The 25,608-nt window shown below is 37.8% G+C and overlaps 1 protein-coding gene across 1 annotated transcript in view; it reads left to right on the plus strand.

Annotated features, from left to right (window-relative positions):
- sspo (SCO-spondin) overlaps positions 1 to 25,608 on the plus strand; it is a 146,304-nt gene that overhangs the window by 17,510 nt on the left and 103,186 nt on the right. Inside the window, exons 11-26 of the mRNA XM_023950427.1 lie at positions 774 to 992; positions 1,072 to 1,241; positions 2,934 to 3,278; positions 5,461 to 5,671; positions 11,416 to 11,510; positions 11,590 to 11,846; positions 12,718 to 12,852; positions 14,309 to 14,511; positions 14,870 to 14,997; positions 16,029 to 16,159; positions 16,226 to 16,323; positions 17,988 to 18,103; positions 18,177 to 18,387; positions 19,937 to 20,144; positions 20,317 to 20,431; positions 20,591 to 20,751. Coding sequence (XP_023806195.1) covers positions 774 to 992; positions 1,072 to 1,241; positions 2,934 to 3,278; positions 5,461 to 5,671; positions 11,416 to 11,510; positions 11,590 to 11,846; positions 12,718 to 12,852; positions 14,309 to 14,511; positions 14,870 to 14,997; positions 16,029 to 16,159; positions 16,226 to 16,323; positions 17,988 to 18,103; positions 18,177 to 18,387; positions 19,937 to 20,144; positions 20,317 to 20,431; positions 20,591 to 20,751 — 2,803 coding nt within the window. The remainder of the gene's footprint in view (positions 1 to 773; positions 993 to 1,071; positions 1,242 to 2,933; positions 3,279 to 5,460; positions 5,672 to 11,415; positions 11,511 to 11,589; positions 11,847 to 12,717; positions 12,853 to 14,308; positions 14,512 to 14,869; positions 14,998 to 16,028; positions 16,160 to 16,225; positions 16,324 to 17,987; positions 18,104 to 18,176; positions 18,388 to 19,936; positions 20,145 to 20,316; positions 20,432 to 20,590; positions 20,752 to 25,608) is intronic.

Below are 25,608 nucleotides of genomic sequence, written 5' to 3' on the forward strand. Positions count from 1 at the left end.
TGGTCCAAATCAGGAAGCAGAGCAGAAAACGGGCGGGGGAGGAGAGACTACCAGAGGCACAATGAAAGACCCCCGCTCATTTTAATTAGATTTTCACTTTGTGAAATCAATGACGTCATATCCGCCGTTAAAAAAAAAGAAAAAAAGTTCCTAGCATGGTGTCCAAATTGCTTTTTAAAATCACGGCACTACATAGTGCCGCACCATTTAGTTTTTTTAGTAGTTTGGGGTTAGGGTGAGAATTCGGACACAACCTGGGTCTTTTTTTTTGCCTTGGGGTCCCCCTGGTAGCACTGAAGGAATTTTCTATGAACCCTGCTCTGGATAAGAAGAAGACGGATAAAGAGTTAAACTGGTCATAATTATTAAAATTTGGGGAAATAAAGTCTTAAAGTATTTAGAACTAAGTGTAAACATTTTTTTTTATTGAAAATACAAATGTCACTTTTTCAATTTAGAACTGAAAAAGACTAGTGATCTGTTCAGGGTGTACAGTACCCTGCCTCCGCCCAACAGTATCAACCTCGTGACCCCAAAAGGGATTCAGCGCGATATTAAGATAGAATGCATAGATAGACTTTTTCTATTTACTGAATAAAATATTGAACTTTTTCATATACAAACATTTTTTGAGATGTCTCTTTAAGTGTCAGTTTAGATCAACTACTCTTCTCTCCGGCTAGGTTGTTGAGCTCTGACTCTGTCAAACAGCAAAGTGTAACATTAATTGGATGTATATATATATTTTTTATTTTGTGGCTGATGTGTTTAAGGTTCATGGTCTGTGTGGTACACTGACATGGAGCCAGCATGATGACTTCACTACACCAGAAGGAGATGTGGAGATGAGTGTTTCTGCATTTGCAGAGAAATTCATCAGTCAACCCTGTACTCTGCCAAAAGCAGCTCCTTCTGACCCATGCTCCACCTACACCCAGAGAATATCCTATGCAGAAAGAGTGTGCTCTGTGATACACAACCCCGTCTTCCAGGTCAGAGTGTTGACAAAAGTGCATGTTTTTTTCCCCTCACTCACTTCTAAATCAAAATGTTCACACTTTACTCTAACAGAAGTGTCACGATGTGGTTGAGAAGGAGCCATATTTTCGTCTGTGTCTGTCAGAAGTGTGTGCCTGTGCTCTGCAGAGGTCCTGTCACTGCACTGTACTCACTGCCTACGCCCAGCACTGCGCCCAAGAGGGGGTTCAAGTCCACTGGCGTAACCAAACTTTCTGCCGTAAGTAATAACCAATTGGATCATTGGATTTTCCAAAAAGTGCATTGTAATCGCACAGCAAAAGGTACAAGAAAAGAAATGGGTGATCTGTGGGTAAGAAAAAGTGTAGCCTACATAGTCAACACAGTATTTGGGTAAAGCAGTGACTGACTGGGGTTTGAATGATAGTAGGTAAAATAGGTCATGTCCAAAGGTACTAGCTAGCGGGTTTTCATCACGGTTAGGTCTTTTTCCGCAGGAGATCTCAAAGGGCAAAGAGAACTTCCTGGAAAAAGTACAAAGTACCGTATTTTCCACACTATAAGGCAAACTACGGTGGCCCCAACACTAAAAAAATTAACTCACAACATGAAACAATTAACTTACAACACGAAATAATAACTTACAACACGAAATAATAACTCACAACATGAAACAATAACTGACAACACAACACAATAACTCACAACACAACACTATAACTCACAACACAACACTATAACTCACAACACAAAACAATAACTCACAACACAAAACAATAACTCACAACACAATAACTCTCACACAACACTTTAACCCACAACACAACATTTTAACACACAACCTGACACTTTAATATATACAATAAAACAAGAGGTATATACAATAAAAACAGAGATAAAGTGTTGTGTTTTGAGTTAAAATGTTGTGTTGTGGGTTGAAGTGTTGTGTGAGAGTTATTGTGTTGTGAGTTTTTGTTTCATGTTGTGAGTTAATGTGTTGTGACATTGTTTCGTGTTATGAGTTATTGTTTTGTGTTGTGAGTTAATTGTTTTGTGTTGTAAGTTAATTCTTTTAGTGTTGTGATGAATTGTAGTGTGTTATTTTGTGTCGTGTTGCAAAATCTAAAGTGTGGTGATGTGACCCTTCTGGGCCACCGTACGAACCAGATTATAAAGCGCATCATCAACGAATGGCCTGTTTTCTAATTTATGCCATATACAGTGTAAGGTGCACTGAACTGTTTGACACATCAAGCGCGACAAGAGTCAGAGATGAGTCTGTCAGTTGGTAGACTTTTAACTGCATCCACAGTGACTCTTGACCGGTTACAAGTTAGCATATTTACAATATGTGTAACTCCCAACATTGATTGCAGCACAGAAAAAAATGATAGACTGGTCCTGCTAAAACAAACATTACTGTGAATACACTAAGTCGCAACTTTGTTAGTAATGTGTAAAAAAAAAAACAGTCTGACACCACTGCGCATTAGCTGCATTAGCATTTTCACAAAAACACCCAACAAAACATTTGACAGAGGTCCTGTACATCTCAAAATCGCTTCAACAACAGTAAACACAGCCAGGATTAATCCATGCGTTCTGTCAATTTTATGAAAGAAAAGAGGCTTATAAGTGCATCTTATAGTGCGGAAAATACGGTAACCTGTAACTTTTTTAACATTGAGAATTGCAAGTAGCGCTACATGCGCCATTTTCCACCGAATACAAGCAAAATGATAAAAACAAATCCACCAGCTTTCATCCAAGATCTAGTATTCAATACACAAAATGAATCAACTTACAGAAAACTGTTCTAAAACTGTCAGGAAGGAAAAAGTTGAGTCATTCTGGCAGCATGAAGCAGTGCGGTTAGAAATGTTTTAATCAACTAGCCCTACAGCAAACAAAGGCACAATGCCCCTTACCCAAGAGAGGAAAGTTATCCAAACTAGCTATTTCTTCCACATTCAGGAATTTCTTCTGCCTAAAATCGTCGTCCCACCCCCATGTCCGTTTCTACTTTCTGTCTCCGCAGCGGTCCAGTGCTCTGGAGGTCAGGTGTTTCGGGAGTGCGGTCGCACCTGCGGTTTCTCCTGTTTTGACTGGCAACACGGCTGGCTTTGCAATGACAGCAGTGGAGAAATAGGTCAAAGAGTTTGCGTTCCTGGTTGCCAGTGTCCAACGGGACTTGTGCAGGACCATTTGGGGCAGTGTGTGCCTGTTTCTTTGTGTCCTTGTGTGCAAGACGACAAAATCTATTCACCTGGGACAATACTTCAAAACAACTGTAACACCTGGTAAGATTTACATTATTAAAAATGAGATACAATATTATAGCTCCTATCCAGCTTCTCATAACAACAAGCATTACTAGCTGGTAGAAGTCACACAAAATGTTATTTTAACTTATGTAAAGTGCAATCAAAATCCTCTTCTTCACTTTTTATATACCAATTATTTTACAATAAGGAATGTTTTTGGTGTCAAATGTAAAATACTGTGATAAAGGTCCATGTGCAAATGCTTTTTTCCAAACATTATTGTATTCGTTTTATTATCTGACCTCTTGAACACATGCTTTGAACACAAACATATCGGCCTTTCAAAGAAAGAAGCAATGAGACAGGTCAGGATGAAATACTAGAAAAAAAAACTCTAAATTGTTATCTGTAGAAAGTCCAAAAGCCAAGTCTGTAATGATATGGAGTAACAACAGTAAAGCTGATTTATGTCTTTGATAAAAAACAACAACAATAAAGGCTCTGTTTGGCGCACCACTGGCTAACTGACTTTACTGGATGTCATTTTAACAGAAAACTATAAAAAATGTTCTTTTTAATAGAATGTTTCATGCCATTTTACTCACAAAATAACAAAGAAATGTGTTATTTGACTGTAATGTATAGTCCAATGCAGCTTTAATGAATCATCTAATCATCTAAAACCCTAAAAGATTTTCTGTTGGTATTGTTAAAATCTATGCCAAAATTACTTTAAATGGCCTATATCATACTATTCTTAAGCCTTATATAGTAAACAATATGCATGTATATGATAATCTTTGGCACAAATGCACTTATGCATTCAGACTAACACATGAAACATTTCATTCAGTCACGCAAACTATTCGTGCAAAGGTTAGCTAACACCTGAAGTAAGACGACTCAATCTCGTAGGCTCCACCTCTCAATTACAGGGTTGACCAATTGAAATAAAAAAAACCTTCAAGAAATCGTGCCCTTTTTGTCTGCAGTGTTGATAATTTCTAAAATGTTGCTTTTAGCATTAGCTCTAAACCAACTACAAGAAATTCAGGTACATCTCAATTAATTACGATTTTGTTAAAAAAATGTACCTATTTACTTCAGTTTCTTCAAATCTGGATCTCAGAAAATAGCAATCGGAAACATAACAAAACATCAAACAAAAAAAGAACAAAACAGAATACAATGGAAATTACAAAAAAAAAGAAATATTCTTTAAATTTGATAAACAAAAGAGAGAGATGTTGGTTGGGATCCTTTCTCCATAAATGATTGCAGGGTTGTAGCTTTGCATGAAATTGATTTGTCTTTGGTAGTGCTGGGAGTTAAAGGTGACCGGGTTACACTGGAGTCAGCCTTCATGTTCATGATTCCTGTGCGGTTTTGGTCAGGTGAGCTTGTTGGTCAGTCACAGGCATTGTACATGTTTTCTAAACCAGAAACGTGTCTCTTGAGTCTGTAATATTTAACTTTTTCACGGTATTGCAAATTTTTCTTGTGAAGTTTAACCATCAAAACCAGTGAAATTTATTTGTGTTTGTGTGCAAACAATGTCCATTTTGTTTCCAAAATTACCAAAACAAAATCAACTTTATAAATATTGAATGGTGTATTACGATACCTTCTCACTTGTACAGGACTTCTAAGGAGTGTTTTTTTGTGGCAAAAGAGCTCTGATGAAATCTTTCTATGATCCTGCGCTTTGAAACAGGATAGGTTGATTTCATTGAATTTCTTCCCCACATAATCATCTGGTGATCTTGGCTCTTAACGAGCATGCATATAACTGATATACAACTGCAATAACTCTCATTAAATGTGAGAGTGGCTGCTTATCATATAGATTTGTGAGTTCAATATTGATATTTATCATTCTATTATATAGTCTTATATTCATTATAATGTTCTAACATGATTAAGCTTTTTAGATTTAAATAGCTTTGATTTAAGATCTTATAGGTGCTGTCAATCAGGTGCTTGATTGACAGCACCTATAAGAAGGTATCCAAACTAGGCTGTGCAGGTCAGAGCATGATCAAATTGATATTTGGATGGTTCTACTAGCTTCTTGCAAGCATGCATCAATTTATTTTCATTTTAGAGTGTTAATCAGTCCTGGTGTTGGCACTTTTGTCACTAGAGCGCGTTTTATTTGATAATGTTGTGTTTCATAGATGAATTTCACTAAATTGCTTTTATTTTTTCTGCATTCCAGCGTGTGTAAGCACGGAGCCTTTAACTGTACTCAAGAGCACTGCAAGAGTGTGCAGCAGTGTCCAGGCTCTTTGGTCTACTCCCCACGTTCCTGCATGCTCACCTGTTCCAGTCTGGACCATCAGGGACAACAGCAGAGCTCCAGTGTCACCAAACCAAGCTGCAGAGAGCCATTGTCTGGCTGCGTCTGTCCTCAGGGAACTTTCTTCCATGTACGTAAGAAAAAATCTTTATGCATCTAATTGATTAATCTACAATATAATTTGTAGGTGTGGTGGCACATCACCTGGCAAAGTTTGAAATTTCACGTGTTATTTTTACAATGAACTTGGTTCTCATTGTTTTAATTAAATAGCGTGGGTCCATCTTCAACTGAATTTGTACACACAACCTCATTTTCACCTCTTAAGATGATGCGACCCAATCAAAATGTCACACAATAAATCAATAGTAAGGACCAATAGGGAGTAATAAAACTTTTAAAAGGGCAAACTGTTAAAACATTTTCCGATTATGTCACGTCTTGTATGCTAACCAATAATAACTGATTTACAATTAGGTTTTCCCTCTATTCAAATTTTTTCTGTTTTTGCAAATTATGAAAAATGAATGAAACGTTAAAACAGGAAATGTAAAATAAGAAACAAGAATTTAAGTCATGGTCAGAAAATAACACTAAACTAGACAGTGAAAAATGAAATGTATATTTCCAGTAAAAGTGCTGTGTTGATTTGTCGTACAAAGGATGATGTTACATTGAATTTTCCTGCTTTTAAACTTTCTGATTCTGAGCTTCATGTCTGTCACAAAGTGAAATGTCTTGGGCATACAGTATCATCAATGATAAACTTACAGAGGATGATGATATCCACAGACAACAGTGCATTTTATATGCTCCGGCAAACATGTTTACACTCAGGTTTTATTCGTGTTCTGACAATCTTAAAATTATTCTATTCAAAACTTACTGCACAGCATTATATACTACCCATCTGTGGACCAACTATAGGGCATCCAGCAGGAGGCTGCAGGTAGCCTATAATGATGCCCAAAATATTTTATTACAGCAGCAATAGTGATGCAGTTTGTTTGTTGGTAGAAGAGTTAATAACCTCCAAGCTTTATTGAGAGATTTTATCTATGGTTTTATTTATTCTCCTAACGCCTAAAATAACAACACCATTGAGTTGATTTGATTTGATAATCGACAATAGTTTAGTTTTTTTTTTTTTTAGTTTATAACACTTGGTAATTTTATGTCATTGTTTTTATACTTGAGCCATCAAAAATGCTTTTATTTTTATTTTCCCGCCTTGCCCACCCGTATTTTGAAGTGTCCTTGGGCAAGACACTGGACCCCACCTTGCCTATGGTGGAAGGTTGGCGCCAGTGTTCAGCTGCGGAGGTAGGTGTAGGTACCAAAACTGTTCGGCCTGCAAAAAGTGTTCGGGGGCCTGCGAGTAATGATGACATCATACTATTTGATTGGCTGTACGTTGGTCCGATGACGTGTCAGATAGTGATTAGTCCGGACAAATTACAATACAACCGTCGAAAAACAAGTAGTGAGTTCGGTTGTAAACAAACAAAGCTCAGGCATAGAACAAGATGATCTTCTATAGGAGCTATAATTATTGTTATGATTAGTATTTAGTGCTTGTTTACTTATAGTTTTTTAAATCTGTGCGGCCAGTGCTTTAATATTGGCAGAACGGACTTGGAAGAAGGTTAGGATTAGGTTAATATGTGCTAAAAACATTTAGCTGCGGATGAACTTAAACTGACACAACAACAACCTTTTTTTTGTCTGGACCCGACTGGTAACACAAATTCACATGACTGTTTGGACGGCTTCTCAGGACTGTTCATTCAAGAGCAGCTTCTGTTAGCGCACACACCGTCCCAAAGCCGCTTCTCTGCTTGGAGACGCAAATCTCCCGGGAGACACGGTTCTCCTTAATCCGGCAGCTTGCTCACGCAGAACAGCCGAACGGACTGCGGTCCGAAGCCTTCTCTGAACAACACACTATAACAAAACACCTCCCCTGCCTGTGAACACGAAGCTACGAGACTCTGATCAGAGACACGTTTCGCTCATGTGGAGCAGCTGGTTCATTCTAACAACCACAGATCTTTTTACAAAGTGTGCTGTAGTAAAATCTCTCTATAAACATTACAAAGAATACTGTCAGACACAAATTATGAAGGTTAAGAACTTTAGGTTACAAAAGGAAACGTGAAATGAAAATATGTAGAGCCCGGCCAGATATTGACGCCACTTGGTTGGTCCAAGTGGGGTTACTGTAGTGTGACATCATCATTAGTGTCAGGCCACCAAACCCTTGTTGCAGGCCAAACAGTTTTTGTACCTACACCGGGATCAGTGTGTGAATGGGACTGTGACTGTAAAGCACTTCGGGCCTTCGAGGAAGGTAGAAAAGCGCTATACAAGTGTACGCCATTTACCATAATCAATTTAAAAAATGTTTTTCATAAAGCCCCGTCAACAGTTGTATTTACAGTTAAAATTTATTTTCAACTGCATTTATCTTTAGTGCTGTAACGATTCATTTTAACATAATTAATATCATTATTTGTGGTTGCCGATCCGGTTTATAGTTTATATTTGTTCATTTTGAATACCGGTAATCCAATTCACTGACCTAAAATGGATTCAGAACATCTTTATCCAAAACTTCAACCAGTTTGACTCAGAGAGAAATACCTGGATACTGAACTGTCCAGGTGAGGTTTTCCAGATTCTTTGGATTTCTTCAAGATAATTTAATGTAAATGTGTACAAACAAACAAGTAAACAAGAATGAATAAAAAATACATTCACATTTCAGTTTTCTGAAGTTCAGCCCCTGTTGTTTTTCCACATCCAAAGAATCCAAAGTGAACATTATTAGAACATTCTAGCACACTGTATGGTTACATATCTTTGCTAAATTCAAAGTGTTTCCAAACATTGGACTGGAATGATGGACGGATCAGTTTTTGATGACATCACATGTGTGTTCTCCGCTGTGATGCACTTGGTCGTTTTTGCATTATAGTAAAATAAACCTTCACTGTCTCAATCCAAATGGTATTTTCCTATATCAATTGTAATAAAAATTTGATAATGGTATAGTTTGATTTGATTCAATTCACAACTTGCATCGGACACATCAATCTGGTTGGATAAATCTATTTATCGATTAATTGTCACACCCCTAATATGCATTTACTGCTTTTAAAAAGATTTATTTTGACGTAATTTGTTATAGTGACGGCATAAACAAAAATCTACTTTCACCCCTGGAAAAGGCTGATTTAAAAAAAGACCCAATACTAAAGTTCCTTTGCTGGAATCTATTTGAACTTTTTTTTTTAAAATACGCTGACTTGAAAACAAATACAACAAAACAAACGTATGCTAAAGTTACCTTGTTACCTTGGTATGGCAGCATACTGTATTTTTTTTTTTTTTTTGATGCACATACTTGTTTTATTCTCCTCACATTGAGAACTATTTATGTACTCTATTGTGTGCAGCATAGGTGTTACCTGCAATGAAAATAGTGTTTTGGGTGTTTTTAACGTGTTTGTGGAATTTTTCTCTTGATGGAAGACATTTTTAAAGAAAAACAAGCTTAAAATTGCATTTCTGAGTATTTCTTTATTCAAATCATTGTCAATCAGCAGATGAAAAATTTACATTGGAAACAGCTTGTAGCAGTAATGTAGAAGGTTCCAAACGGCAGACTACAAGCTCCCTGCTCCACTTCATTCTGATGCATTCACTTACAGACTAATAGACAAATAGATCCATGGACGTCTTTGTTTTCCTCATCTGAGCTGAAACCTGGATCAAGACTGTACGGCTGAAAACCTTTAAGAAAGCTCATGTAATTCATGCAGACCTGTGAGCAGCTGAACTGTAAGGAGTTACAAAACTAACAGATTTAGAGACTTTTTACTTATAAAATGGCAATAGCCCTACTCAATAAACAAACATGAACCAGTAAAAGTTACAGTGGTATTTGCATACAGTATATATCGTCTGTCTAAATGGATTCTACATTTTCATATTAGGTCTTACCCTTCCCTCTTAAATCATCATTCAGCCCTTTGGCACAGTTATACACAGCATGATTGTTCAGTGACTATAAAAAGTGTCTTATCTGTTTTTATCTGGGTAAGACAATGAATAGAGACAGTGCTTCCAGTGTCATGTGCTGACATTAACAGTATGAGTACAGGGGACTTTGCTGTGATCAGCCTGTACACGTGCATGCATGATCTTTATGTACAGTCTGTACAGCTTCTCTCAATTACAAAGAACGAAGGAGAACAATTGTTGCAAAGTACAACAGACTTTCTCTTTGCTGAGCCTATGAATAAGAAATCTACGAAATGTAATGACAACCTTTTGACTTTATGCTAAATTACCGTGTTGGTTTCAAAGCTATCTATGAAACTTGGTATTAACATTGATGGCAAGCATTTTATTTATACTTTGTGTTCTTACATATGTTGACTGTCACGTTTCGTCTTGTTATAACTATGGCACCTCTGATCCACTGCTGAAGAGTCGGACACTAAAGTTTAGGATCACCACAACATGTATTAATCCCTCAAACCCTAAAGACATCCATTTTAATCTAAACAAATATTTGTGTGATTGAATACATATATAATACTTTTAGATTAAATGACTACACATTCATTGAGCAGTTACATTGTATGTTTGGTCTGTTTTATGGAGACTTATGAGCAGAAGAACTGTGAGGCTGAAGTGGTTTAATACATCAACATCAAAAACCGTCTGTCTGCCCTTTCATCTCATCACCGCCACTCTGTTTGCATTCCACACTGTCCAATATTTTGTGCAGAACTATGGTAACCTATTAACATGTACATTGACAACACAAAAGACTTTTTTTTAAACAAAATGCCTACAATCACTTCCTTTTGCTGCAAAAGTACATCCAAATTGTCAGTAATTTCTGGCTCTTTGATTTTTCTCTTGGGTAGATTTTAAAATAAATATGTGAACATGAAGACAAACAACTTAATCCATAAATGCAAACCAAATGTCAAAATTCTGGAGATATCCTTTATTTCCAGTGACCTGAACAAATTTCCTTTATCTGATAACAGTAGTTTTAGACTTAGCTAACAGAGACTTAGCTGTTTATGTGAACACCAAAAAAATATTTGCCATACTAATTTTAAGTAACATGTTGACTAAATATTTCAATGTTGATCTAATAACAGCAGTTATATAGTAAGATATGCAGATTAGTTAAGCAGAGACTTCATATCTGCACATTTGTGAATAACGGCAGTGGAAAAAACTAACTTGAGACCACAGAGCAGCTTTGCAAAAACAAGACTACCCACGTTTTTTCTTAGCAAAGCATAAAATGAGATCAGCAACAATAAGCAGTTTTATTTTGCAGACATAATAAACATATTTGTGCTATGATTGATGGCACCACTACAGAAAGGAGGAGGAGAAGGATTGAGGTTAGGAAAGTAACAGGAAGTGATACATTTCTGTCATTAGGTAGCTCTCAAAATAAAAAAAGAATTCAATTCATCTCTAAATACATTTCTAGAGGCAATTCACAGGTATATGATTTTTAAATGTATGTGAATAAGCTCAATAAGGTATAGTATTAGGGCCCTAAAACTGATTTTCTAACTAGAATAAAGTGTGAAATTAATAAATAAAATAACTTTAACTCTTAGATAATATTCTCATTCATCACCATGTTCAAGAATAAATTTGTTTCATTTAGCATTCCATTAATTAATTTTTTTAATTACCCAATTCTATCACTGCTCTAGAAGTTTTAGGATGAATGTGTTTTGAATATCTTGTATGTGTTGTTCTATAGTATCAGGACTATCTTTAAACAATAATGTCTATATTGCTGTTCTTGTAAACACGTTTTTTTTTTAGGGTGATCGTTGTGTTCTGCCAGATGAGTGTCCATGCCACCATAATGGTCAAGTCTATTACACCAATGAGACCATAACCAAAGACTGCAACACTTGGTAATCCATGGAGTCATCTAAATACATAAAATTAATGTTGCAGTGGAAGATTAACCTTAAACCTGAATGTTGGCTGCAGTGTGTGCCAGAAGCGCCGCTGGCACTGCACCCGTTTGGTGTGTGATGGGGTTTGTGTTGCAACTGGTGATCCCCATTACGTGACCTTCGATGGACGCCGGTATTCCTTCTTGGGTGATTGCCAATATGTGCTGGCAACAGAAACCAGTGGTTTGTTCAGCATCACAGCAGAGAATGTTCCTTGTGGGAGCACTGGGGTCACCTGCACAAAGTCAGTTACCTTCAGTCTGGGAAGCACCATCATACATCTGCTGAGAGGTAAGAGAATCAAACCAAACTTTATTTACAAAGTACTTTTTGTACCCTAGAAAACACAAAGTACTTAGCGGAATATAAATTTCTGTAGAAAATAAAAACCAAAAGCAAGACAAAGACCTTTAAAATAAAAAGCAGTGTTTGCTTGGAAAAGAACTGTCTTCACTATGAAAAAGCTGAAAAGTTTTTTACAATGTATAAAAGACTGCATTCAGTGATTTGTAGACATTAATTGAGATTTTATACACAAATATTGTAAATGTTATTGTGAGTCATTTTACAATGTTTTTGATCATTTTAAATCTGTGTCAGCAATATTATGGTGAAAAACCCCTCCTATATTTGCCTTTAAACTACTTGGAAAAATGTGAAAACATAAAAATGAAAACATAAAAGAGGATACTAAAAGAGTGGGAAACTCTGGGAAAAACCATTAACTTTAGGGAAAAACCATTGACTGTATCTACTGTATAGAGAACTGCACAAAGCAAGTCTAACATCACCCATAGAAAATGCCTTACCTCCAGCTCCAGAGAAATAAAGCCAATTTAGTCGCCATATTTCAGCGATACAGCTGGGATAGGCTCCAGCAGCCCCGTGACCCCAAAAGGGATAAAACGGTAGAAAATGAATGAATGAACTCCAATCTGCAATGTTCAGGTAAGGGTTTGCTAGAAGTTTCAGAACCTTTCTTACTTCTGATAGGTTAACTTTTGCAGAGACCCACCAGAACAAATCTGAAAATAATTTGATTAAACTTTTGTTTTAGATCAAAAGGAACATGTGTTATGCTGTGTTGTATAAAGTAATGTGTGGCAATGTGTTAAAAGCTCTTCACTGTGTCCTTAACAAAAATCGCTTCATGGACTTTTAGGTAAAGCTGTGACAGTGAACGGAATGCCAGTGACACTACCCAAGTCCTATAGTGGCAGCGGTCTCACTTTGGAGAAAGTTGGCCTTTTTGTTTCCCTCTCTTCACGACTGGGTGTCACTTTGATGTGGGATGGAGGTAAGATGGTGTTCATTGAAATGATTCTTTGTGAAAACTGGTCTCTAGCTTTGTGGTGTATCTTTAATTGCCACAGGACCATCTCTTTACCTTAGGCTATGGTCACATATACAACTGCCACGCGCGATGGGGAGGCATTGGCAGAATCTTGAAGATTAACTGCTAATGCCTGATCATTTTGAAAATCCTTGGCGTGGTCATGAATCCAGACAGCGTCAGTCAGGCGTCAGGCGAGGATGATGTCTTTATTCAATCGGGCAACGGCTGGGCAGTCACAGGGTGGTGGCAACCGGAACGCCACTCGACAGTAGCTCTGATTGGATGATGTGAAAGTCCCCGGCCGACGGGCGTCCTTATGCAGGCCATTCTGCACCATTGGTCATTCATTTTTGAGCACACATTATAATCTTGTCAGTTTATAAATTTAGAAATCTTTACACATCTGACCTCCCAAAAAGATACAATGTTCTGTTTTCTTCATATTCTTCTTAGCATCAACTGCAATACGTCTATATGCAGGTCTCAGAGTCGCTGTGGTGCCATGGTCAAGTGCCCACGCTAACAACTGGATGGTGGCAGTGGGACAGCAGCACGGGGACAGGGGGTGGCTGGAAGGTGGGAGTCTATATTGGCCAATTTTTGGGACCTTGGAAACCCTCCTATCAATCAATTGACTCCCTGCTGCCTTCCTGCCACCCATCTGTCACTGGACTGGACCGCAAAACCTGCAAATGTGCCCGAGCGGTGTGTAAAAATGGTCGGATAACAAATGCCACTGTGCGGCCATCTTCCGATTTTGCTGAAAAACTTTGGTCGCCGCGGTGTGGCATTTTGGCATATGTGACTAGTCTTAGCTAAAGTCCTCGAGGTGTCTCGGGAGTTTCCACATCAAATCAACAAGTGTTTTGTGGATCTGAATAAGGCTTCTGACTTTGTTTAGTGTATTTGCTCCCAGGATATGTCATTGTGGGTCGAGTTTTATTTTGGGCATTAGAATTTCTTGTTTCTGAGAATGACAGGTTTTTTGGAAGCTGTTTGTATCTCAATGGGAATTGGTTAGAATAAAAATCAGCACCTTCAAGTACAGGGCTTTGGTTTTTTGCTGGAAAAAGGTGGTAAGCACTCTTTGGATTTTAAATGAGTCACTGTCCCAAGCGGAGTTTAAGTATTGGGGTATTCAGTTTGGACATTGGGGATAGATGGATCTCTGTAGATCAATGGGTTGACATCTGACGTTATTTGATGAAGTGAAAGGAAAGATAAGAAATTCTTAATTAATAGGTTAATCTATATTTCATGACCATTCCTAACTCAAACTGCTGGCCCTGCAATCCATACCCAGGATTTAAGAAAAGGATTATGAATAGATTACCAGTTTTTATTGATATTGCCTACATACAGTGGTGATCTTGTTTATAGGTTAATTAAAGCTATTCAACAAAGGTCTGTTTTCCAGGTATGCGTGTATATGTGCATTTGGCTGCCCACCTGCGGGGCCAGGTTGGGGGTCTCTGCGGTAATTTTGATGAGGACACAGAAAACGACTTCACAACCCATCAGGGAAGTGTTGAGTCTACGGCGGAAGTTTTTGGAAATTCTTGGAAGGTCAGCCCCTCCTGTCCTGATGTGGAGAACCAGGACCTCCAAGATCCTTGTGCTGTGAGTTCAGTGAGACAAACACACACAAACGCTGACATTCTAAAAGCAAAAAATGACAGAAGCTTGTTTTTTTCTTGTAAGCTCATTGTCTGAATGTGTGTGTGAACATGCATTGTCTGGAGATGTAGACTGTAAATTCAAGTTTTACTTATGTTTGCAATGAATAAAACAGAGAAATGGACAAAAATAGACTTCAAAACTGAGTTTTTTTTTAAATGCCATGAAAACATTTTACAGGCTTAAAGTGTTTATTTAGAATACATGGTTACATTGCAAGTGAAAATCATTTGCAAATAGTTGAAAATCTTTTAAAAAGTTATGCAAATTTAACTGAATGTTTTAATATGTTCGATTTCAGCTAAATCCCCACAGAGTCACTTGGGCCAAAAAAAGGTGTGCTGTTCTGACGCAGGACCTGTTCTCAGTGTGTCACACTGAGGTTCCCTTTCAGCACTACTATGATTGGTGTGTCTTTGATACTTGTGGGTGAGTAGTTACACATTCCTCAACACAAGTCTAGTCTGGTTCTCCCCCTCTGCCGGTCCCCAGCCTGGATAAAATACAGGGTTGTATCAGGAAGGACTTTGTTGTAAAAATCTCTAACAAACCACCTGTGTGAATCAGTTAAAGCTGATTTTGTGAAAGGATATGCCAAAAGGTGAACAACAATAACAACATTAGTGGAATAATTTTAAAAATTGCCAAAAAAAAAAATTGGAAATGTATTTTAAAATTCGCCTGTAAAAGAGATAAATAAAGAAGAAATATCCTTTATTTGCAAAAGTTTACTGTCATAAAATGTCAAAAACATACAGTTTATAACACAGATTTTTGATTTTATGGAGACTTAATGGAGTGAGGTGTTTCAGATATAAAACACTTCTGAAAACGACAAAGTGTTATCTCATAAAAATGCATGTAACCATCAATGATACAGATGTTGGCTCAAAAAACTTGACTAGATGCACTTGTGAGAAAATTAATCAAAAAACTGAAGGATTTGGATCTATAGGAAATAATCTGTTGTAGGTTAAGAGTAAAATGTTCTTTACCTTTCGGCTGTTCTCTGAAGGGATCAACTTCAGTCAGCCCTTCCTTGGTTGTGCCCTCCTCACTCAGAAGTTATGTTTGTGGTTTGACTTTGCCTTTTTTGCCATCAGGTTCCCTTCTTGGCTCAAAATCTCTCATTTATTCAGACTTATATTCTGTTCCTATCAAACAATACAAAAGTAATGGCCTACTTAATTCTTTCTCTCAGCTAACAGGAATCTACTTTTAGGATCCCTTCACCCTGATACCTGTACATTTCTACCTCTCATTTTATAGTCACATGTTATGTACATGATGAGTCACACCCCTTTGGTTTTGTTAGGTTATACAGCTGTAAAAACATAAGGATGTCCTTGGATAAAATATTAAAATGAAACACTGTAAATGTAGCTCCAATCACTAGTGAATCTCAAATAATTTCTACATTCCTTCATGAGGGTCCTTCAGAATGAAATGTTGTGTTTTAGCTGTGACTCAGGTGGAGATTGTGAATGTCTCTGCACAGCAATTGCTTCATACGCAGAAGAATGCAACCGAAGAGGAGTCTATGTCCGCTGGAGATCTCAGGAGCTTTGTCGTATGTTCTTCACGCACAAACTCTAGAGATGACAGAGATTACCTTTTAACAGTGTCCCTGATGTAAACTTTGGTTCTGCCTCTTCAGCTTTGCAGTGTGAGAAGGGAATGATCTATGAGCCTTGTGGTCCAGCTTGCTCTCAGTCATGCCCCAGTGTTCAGCAGCATTCATACTCGCGCTGTGAGGTGCTCTCCTGTGTTGAAGGCTGTTTCTGCCCTGCCGGCACCATCCATCACGGTAAACAAAAGCATTTCTTCAAAGGCTTACAGAAAGTAACTGTTTTCTGGTTTCCCTCAATGGGATTTTCCATCCTCCATCCATTTAAACTTTTACTGGAGACCAAGTGAAGATTTATATGAAGGAAGGGTTTCACAATGCCACATTTTATATACTTAGAAGTAGGTTGAGAAGCTGATCATAGAAATTCTTTCTGCCTTTTTAAATGTCTTATTCACTTACAGTCCTGATGACCTGAAAAAATCTGACTCAAATGCATCTAAATCTGGCATAATAACATATCAGCAGAGGTTTTATTCCTTGGTGTTTGTTCATTACTGAGCTTTTCAAAGTAAAATCTGTTACAGATGCCTGCATTCAGCTCAATTTGTGGCTTTCAAAAGCTCCTTTGTATTTCTGCATTCATGATTTTCCACATGAATTCATGAACTTGAACTTCACTGGAGTTAGACTATATATATATATATATATATATGAGTGTATATATGTGTGTGTGTATATATATATATATATATATATATATATATATATATATATATATATATATATATATATATATATATATATATATACACACACACACACACACAAACACACACTTTCCAAACAAAATTAAAGCATGTTTTCGTCCAGATTCTTTGTTATTTCTTTCTCTGATCGATTGGGTTACCATCTGCTTCTTGTCCGGCCCTTCTGTCAAATTTTACTGCCCTTTGTGGCCCATGGGTCAAAACGTTTGTCCACCTCGATCTACAGACCAATCATATTGCTAAATATTGACTGATGTCAGATGAAACAATTCAACATTGACTTTGCCAAGTTTTTTTATGGAATAAGGAACAATTTCTCTTTATTTCCATCGATTGGCTCTGCTGCCTTGGCTTGTTGGGCAAATCGGGAAGAATAAAATATTCACCTACAGGGTGAGATTCTGAGTATAAAAGAGCACAGCAAAGCATCCCTTCTTTGATCCAACTGTGTTGGTAAATGACTGTGGAACAGAGTGAATTGATGCATATTTCAATTGCACATTTCATTTTGTTTTGTTTTTCTGAAAAATTTCCCCCTTTGAGGGTTCAAGATGACGATTTTAACCCTGTAATAAAAACTGAAACAGCTGACAAAGACAATCTGCATCAAACCCTGTAGAATTTAATAGATTGGATTAGATTAGAAAAGAACAAAATTGAATAGAATAGATAAATTTAGCATGGATTAGATTAGTTTTGAATAGATTAGATTAGATCAGAATAATTATATTTGATTAGATTAGAATAATTACATTAGATTGGAATAGAGTAGAATAGAATAGAATAGAATAGAATAATATATATATCAGAATAGAATATAATAAAATATATTGGATATTAGATTAGATTAGATTAGATCAGAATGGATTAGATTTAATTTAATTTAATTCAATTCTAATGGAATAGAATAAATTAGACTAGATTAGAATGGAGTAGATTAGATTAGAATAGAATTAATTTAGATTAGTTTCGATTAAATTAGATTAGAATATATTCAACTAGAGTTTATGAGATTAGAATAGATTCAACTTTGTCATTAAACATGTACCGGTACATGAAATGCAGTCCCTGTCTTGTAAAAGTGCTTTACCTTTTCCTCCACAGGTGATGGCTGTATTTTGCCCTTAGATTGTCCTTGTGAGTGGGAAGGCTCCATGTTTCCACCAGGAACCTCCATCACTCAGCGCTGCCAGAACTGGTCTGTTCCTTTTTGTTTGACTCTGTAAAGATGCTCATGACCATGCTGTTGATACTTTTGTGTGTTTGTGTAGTTCCTGTGTAGAGGGCTTGTGGCAATGTGAGGGGGTGGCCTGCCCTGCTTCCTCACCTCCCTGTTTAGAGGCAGAGTTTGCCTGTGCCACCGGACGATGTATTCCCTCTCAATGGCTCTGTGACAACGAGGATGACTGTGGCGATGGCTCTGATGAGATCTGTCCGTCCACCTGCTCTGTGGAGCAATTCCGCTGTGACAGCACTCCAAGGTGAGCTTAGGTTTATGTCCAGGTTGGAATAAGAAAATAACATGATTTTTATTTTTAGACAATTTTTATGTTTACACTGATAATGATGAAGACCCAAGAATAGGTATAGCTTTAGTCAATTGGAAACAACCTGACTTGGTTGAAGCTAGCTTGTGGTTGGGCATGTTTTTGCTTTCATCAAATGTAAATAAAACAGGGGTGTCAAACTTATTTTCACCGAGTGTCACATCAGCATAGTGTCTGTCCTCAAAGGGCCAGATAAAACTTATACATGTAACTTAATCCAATGGAAAATAAGTGTAACTACTACTCAATGTTAAGTAACTCGTTATTTATTAACCATAACTTTTTAAAGTAACAATTACAGTTGCATAGAAAACATGTTTGCTTGTTACTCTAGCATAAATCCTTTTAAATTTGATTCTGTCAAGTTAGGTTATTTGGACAGTGTTTAAATCTTAATGGTTAGTAAGTAGCCCAATCCGATTTTTCAAGTCTGATTCCCTCTAGATATGATATATGATAAGATATTTTATTTTTTATTTTAAGAAATGCAAATGTTAATGCACTCTCGGGCCACAAAAAAATGATATAGTGGGCCACATTTGGCCCGCGAGCCTTGAGTTTGACACATGGCATAAAAGCTCAGACAGTAGAGACGCACCAGGAAGAAAAACTGACAGTTTGCCAGAAGCAGATATTAACTTCCTGATTTATTTTCAACCAACAGAATTTTTTTCATATCTGTGGGATTCAACCAATACTGCTGTTATTCGCAGTACTAGAGTGATTTCTCAAAGCGTATCTGTATCTTTTACATCTCTCTTCCAAAAAAAAAAGCCATGGAACTTTTTAAATATTGTGACCAAACTGTTATTGACACCCATAATATTAACTGAAATAAATATCAAAGAATAAATGTGTCAGATATCGTTCATCATTAAAGATCCATTTCAATCCAAAATTTTTTTAGGAGTTGTTAACATGTTCTTGCAGCATTTTTCTCATAATGGAGGAAACTTTAATAAAAATTTAAGCTTAGGCTGTGACGTCATTACTGTGGGGTCATTTCTCATACTGGCGAATCATCGTGCAATACATTTCACTGCATACTATACTATGCTACTTTGTAACTCAGAAGTGAATTTTGGAGGAACTCCTGCAACTCTGCAGACACTCTGTCCTAGAAAACGACACAGGCTTTTTTTTATTTTGGCTGAAAACAGCACAACCAGCGGGGAAGACTTTTAGAATAAATTCAAAGATTATCAGAAAGAAACTTCAAAACATTCAAAAGTGAGACTAGTACATTTTTTGGAAAAAGGAGACTCAAATGTAAAACTTGTAGAACAAATATGTGGAGCTTTTTTATGGTGAAATCTCTGTGTTATTGCCTTCTGACTGATAATGTGGTACAAAACTCTTCACTTCATTCCTTTTCTTCAGTTTTAAATACATCCCTGATATGCAGAATGAAAACTGCTTTTAAAAACTGATATTTCTGCTCTACTCAAACGAAAGTGAATTAAGTGAGTTGACCCCAACCTTGCAGTGGACCATGTCTCAACCTGGCTCTGCGTTGTGATGGAAACCCAGACTGTGCCGACCGATCAGATGAGGACTTCTGTGGACCCAGCCTGCCTATGCCTCTTTGTCCGGCTGGGGAGTTCCAGTGTGCAAATGGAAAGTGTCTGGCATCCAGCCATGTGTGTGATGGACGGCCTGACTGTGGCTTTGCTGATGGATCCGATGAACAAGGTGTTTGTGTTACAACACAGCATTTTCAGGGCTTCTTTGTAGTCAATTTAAGCAGTCATGTTGTCTTTAGGTTAAGGGTTGTTTAAGCGTCTTGGAGGAAGACGTTTTATGAGTTTTATGTCAGTTATATGCATTGTGTAACTTTCATCTTGATCTGTATTTATTTGCTCAGACTGTGGCGTGGTCTGCAATGACGGCGAGTTTCTTTGTCCTGGACGGCGCTGCATCCTCTACCTCCACCGCTGCGACGGCCATGACGACTGTGGAGACTTTAGCGATGAGCGGGGGTGAGTTGTCATTCAAACTAATAGTTTTGTTTCAATAATTACTCTTCTTTTTTTGAGTTTTGCCTGTTTGAATGCCAACGGTGGGGTTGAACGGGCTTTCCCTGATAGCGTAGTGTTGTTAAGATGTCATCAATGTGTGTGTTTTGGATGAATTTGCAGATGTATGTGTGCACCAGGAGAGTTTCAGTGCCCGGTGGGTAACTGTGTCCCGGCACACAGAGTCTGTGATGGACACAGAGACTGTCCCGCTGGAACAGATGAAGCTGTTTGTCCACGTAAAGGTACACAAATCCAAACCACAAGCTTAATAAAAACTATTTAATCCATCAAAATGTCATGTTTCTTCATGACATTTTGTTGAGGTTTTGTTAACCCTTGTGCTATCTTAGATGACCCCACCCTTACATTGACGTGTTCTCCCTACCATGACAAAGGTGGATAAAGGTGGGAAGATTTCATGTAATCCATGGACACCAGTGAAGATCACAAATCATTGAAGAAAAAAGGTTCAGAGCACTGTCTAGTGGGTCTAGATGACCCAACTCCCAACGTTAAAGTGCCTAGGATAGCACAAGGGTTACAATAACTAAACTGTTTTTCTGTCCTTATTTTCTTCTCTCTAAGCTCTGTCAGATTGTGAAGCTGAAATAAATGTAAAAAGCAGGATAAAAACTATATTTGTAGATTCAGCAAGTTTAAATCCTATATTTAAGGGTTGTTATACCTCATTTTTCATTGGACAATTTAAAATATATCTTAATTGCATGTTCTAAATTGCTTATGATGACAAAGTCTAAAATAAAATTACAAAAAATCCCCAAAGGAATCGATCTCTTTTGCTTTATTTTAATAAATCTATTAGGGGTGTAACGGTTCATTTTAACAACTATTTGATTCATATCGTAAAATTGTGGTTGCCAATGCAATTTATTTTGCATTTTGAACAATCCGATTCACTTCTCAAAAATGGATCCAGGGCATCTTTAGCCAAAACTTAACCAGTGCAGGTACTGAACAGTGCAGGTGAAGTTTTCCAGATTCCTTGTATTTACTTACAAGACAATCAAGTGTAAATTAAATATGTGTACAAACATACAAGTAAACCAGTGGCGATTTCTTTAAGACTGCAAGGGAAGCTCGGCTTCCCTTATAATGTCACAAAATTAATGGTCAAATATGTACTATTGTATTAACATTTTATTGACTAAAAATGCGTTAGAAAACGTTCATGTCAAAGACGAGTTCTTCAGAATCAGTTGCATATAGCAGGTCGGCTGACTCGATTTTCCTTCTCATACATTCCGTCAGTGTCACAGTGCATTTCCCTATTGAAGCCCAGCGTCAATCGACTTCAATGGGGCTGTTTCGAACATGTTTTTTCCAGCGCTTCGAAACTAGACGGTCATTGGATAAACGCTGCGATTATGTCCCGCCCACGGACTCTCAGCATCTCTGGGGGTGAATGGGGAGTGGGCTGGCGCAGACTCCGAGCTTCTTCGTCATAATTGGAGGGTCTGTCGAAAGACTGCGTCTCCTTTTGACTGACAGCGATTCTGCACTATAAGGAATCACTTAAGCTATTCTCAGTCCCATCGCGGATTTCTCAAGTTCAGTCGAAATAAAAACTGCTGCAACCTATTTCTTTGATATTTGCTTGGTGAAATTGCTTGATTTTGATCATACATTTCACACAATTATACATCACATTCCTTGTTTCAGTTTTACAGAGTTTAATTTTTTTTTTTAGATCGTTCATTCATTCATTCCTTCATTTATTCATTCATTCATTCATATAACGTTAGTAGGGCAGAATTTACTTTTAAATAAATAGACAATTTTATGATGTAGGCCGAAAATGAGCTTCCCCTCTCTGACAGACCAGTAGCCGCCACTGAAGTAAACCAGAATGAATGTCAAATTCACATTCACATTTTAGTTTCCTAAAGTTCAGCCCATTGTTGTTTTTCACATCCAAATAATCCAAAGGGGAACATTATTAGAACATTCTAGCACACTGTATGGTCACATGTCTTTGCTGAATTCAAAACTGTTTCCACACATTGGACTGAAATGAAGGACTGATCAGTTTTTGCTAACATCACTTGTGTGTGTTGTCCACTGTGATAGAATGTGATGGCACACATTTTATAAGGCTTTACAGTCTGGGCCAAAAGTTTTGAGAATGACCAAATATTAGTTTTCACAAAGTTTGATGCTAAACCGCTTTTAGATCTTTGTTTCAGTTGTTTCTGTGATGTACTGAAATATAATTACAAGCACTTCATACGTTTCAAAGGTTTTTATCGACAATTACATAACATTAATGCAAAGAGTCGGGATCTGCAGTGTTGGTCCGTCTTTTTCAGCACCTCTGCAATTTGACTGGGCATGCTCTCAATCAACTCATGGGCCAGATCCTGACTGATAACAACCCATTCATTCATTATCACTTCTGGGAATTTTTCAGAATTAGTGGGTTTTTGTTTGTCCACCCGCCTCTTGAGGTTTGACCACAAGTTCTCAATGGGATTAAGATCTGGGGAGTTTCCAGGCCATGGAGCCAAAATTTCAACGTTTTGGTCCTCGAACCACTTAGTTATTGCTTTGTCTTATGGCACGGTGCTCCATTGTGCTTGAAAATACACTGGAAAATACATCCAAACTGTTGTTGGATTTTGGAAGAAGTTGCTGTTGGAGGTGTTTTGGTACCATTCTTTTTTTATTGCTTTGTTTTTGGGCAAAACTGTGCGTGAGCTCACTCCCTTGGATGAAAAGAAACCCACATTGAATGGTCTCAGGATGCTTTACTGTTGGCCCGACACAGGACTGATGGTAGCGCTCGTCTTTTCTTATCGGGACAAGACTTTTTCCAGATGCCTCAAACAATAGGAAAGAGGCTTCATCAGAGAATGTTACTTTGCCCCAGTCCTCAGCAGTCCTTTCGCCATACTTTATGCAGAACAGCAATCTGTCGCTGATGGTTTTTTGGGAGAAAAGTGGCTTCTTTGCTGCCCTTCTTGACACCAGGCCATCTTCCAAAAGTCTTCGCCTCACTATGCGTGCAGATGCGCTTACACCTGCCTGCTGCCATTCCTGAGCAAGCTCTGCACTGGTGGCACTCCGATGCCACAGCTAAATCTTCTTTGGGAGACGATCCTGGCGCTTGCTGGACTTTCTTGTACGCCCTGAAGCCTTCTTAACAAGAAATGAACCTCCTTCCTTGAAGTTCTTGATGATCCTATAATTTTTTATTTAGGTGCAATCTTAGTAGCCACAATATCCCTGCATAAAAATGGCCTGTGAAGTCATTTTTATGTAACGCAGTGATGGCTGCATGTGTTTCTTGGCTGGTCACCATGGTCAACAATGGAGGAACAATGATTTTTCAAGCACCTCAAGTCTGCCATTCTAACCCAATCAGCTGGACATAATGATCTCCAGCCTTGTGCTCGTCAACATTCGCACCTGAGTTAACAAGATAATTACTGAAATGATCTCAACAAGTCCTTTAATGACAGCAATGTCGTGCAGTGGAAAGTTATTTTCGGAATCAAGTTAATTTTCATGGCAAAGAAGGACTATCCAATTCATCTGATCACTCTTCAAAACATTCTGGAGTATTTGCAAATTGCTATAGTAAAAACTTAAGCAGCAACTTTTTCAATTTCCAAAGTTTATGTAATTCTCAAAACATTTGGCCACGGCTGTAGGTTGGTTCCATTAACAACTTGCCTCAGACAGATTGTTCTGGTTAGATTGTAGGAATAATAAATGGTTAATCAATAAGTCAATTAATTGTTACACCTCTACTAATTTTACCATTATACAGGGCAGGAAAATGTTTTTTGTGTGTGTCTGGTGATGCCATGGTGTAGTGGTTTTATTATTACCATAATTTGTTCTGCATCAATACTGTAAAAACAGCACTGTTCAGGCTGATCAAAGGCTGTGTTAGAATCTTTTGCCTCTGCAAAACGTCAGGCAGAATTTATTGCAAATTTAGATTTTTTTTGTCTTTTAACTTCAGTTAGGGTTGAGTTGGTCCTCCAATGTGTGTATTTTCAGGATGTGAGGGAATTATTAATACCTTTTTACTCTTTGCCATTGATTTCCACCTTTTCTACATGACATGTCTCCTAACCAGGATGCCTGCAGTGACAAAACATTAATGCCACCATAAAATGTTGAGATTTTTACATTTTATGACCGTAATTTCCGGGCTATAGACTGCACCTGACTACAAGCCTCACCCATTACATTTTTAAAGGATGAACCATTTTGTACATACATATGCCGCACCTGTCTATAAGCCGCATGTGCCCACATTGAAACGTGTTGTAGATTGAGCATGTGTATGTGCTGAAACTGCACAAGTGAGTAAGAAGGAGGAGGGAGTGGAAGGAGGGTAGAGTGCGTGCAGCTCAAGAGGGAGGGAGAAGGAGGGAGAGCAAGAGCAGCGAAAGTGTGTTGAGGGTGTGTGTATATGTTTATTATACAGAGTAAAAGAGAACTGTAATAAAAAAAGGTTTCCCCCAGAAGAAGATGAATGATTCTTTATTAACCCGCTCTGGAGGCTCTGAGGGTCCGAACGGGGAAGTGAACAACCAAAGACAGATCGGCCTTCGGCGGAGAGAAAAGCAAGAAAAAAAAGTAATTGCAGGAAAGGTTCAATGCATGATATATTTACAAAGAAAGACGGTACACAGAAAGAGTTTTCTTAGTTTTAATTATGTACCTAAGCTTTTCTTTCTAAACAGTGCCTAGATCAGAGTTGTCAGTGGTGTCCATGCGAGAGTTTTCTTCCACAACAGTAACACACTGTAACACACCGCTAACAGGGCTGGTTTAAAAACCAGAACGTAAAAGAGTACTGAGAGCTTTCTTCATCTTCCTCCTGTGCACTGAAACCAGGGAAGTCTTCTTCCTCAGTGTCGGATTGGAATAGTGTCAGACATTCTTCGCCACACTCTCTCAGTCTCTCCTTCCTCTCCGTCATGCAGCAGACCGGCTTTTCCAAACCCGTTGGTGATGGTGGATTTTTTCACACTGCTTTTAACGATTGATTTTAACTTGAAAGCTTTGTCATATTGCAGCAGTAGTCACGCAAATGTTGGGTTTAAAGGCAGCAAGGGATTGTGGGATGCGGCCAAAATAGGGCTGAGCATGGCTTTTTTTTG

This window comes from Oryzias latipes, chromosome 20 (assembly GCF_002234675.1).
Source record: "Oryzias latipes chromosome 20, ASM223467v1".
NCBI classification, from domain to species: domain Eukaryota; kingdom Metazoa; phylum Chordata; class Actinopteri; order Beloniformes; family Adrianichthyidae; genus Oryzias; species Oryzias latipes.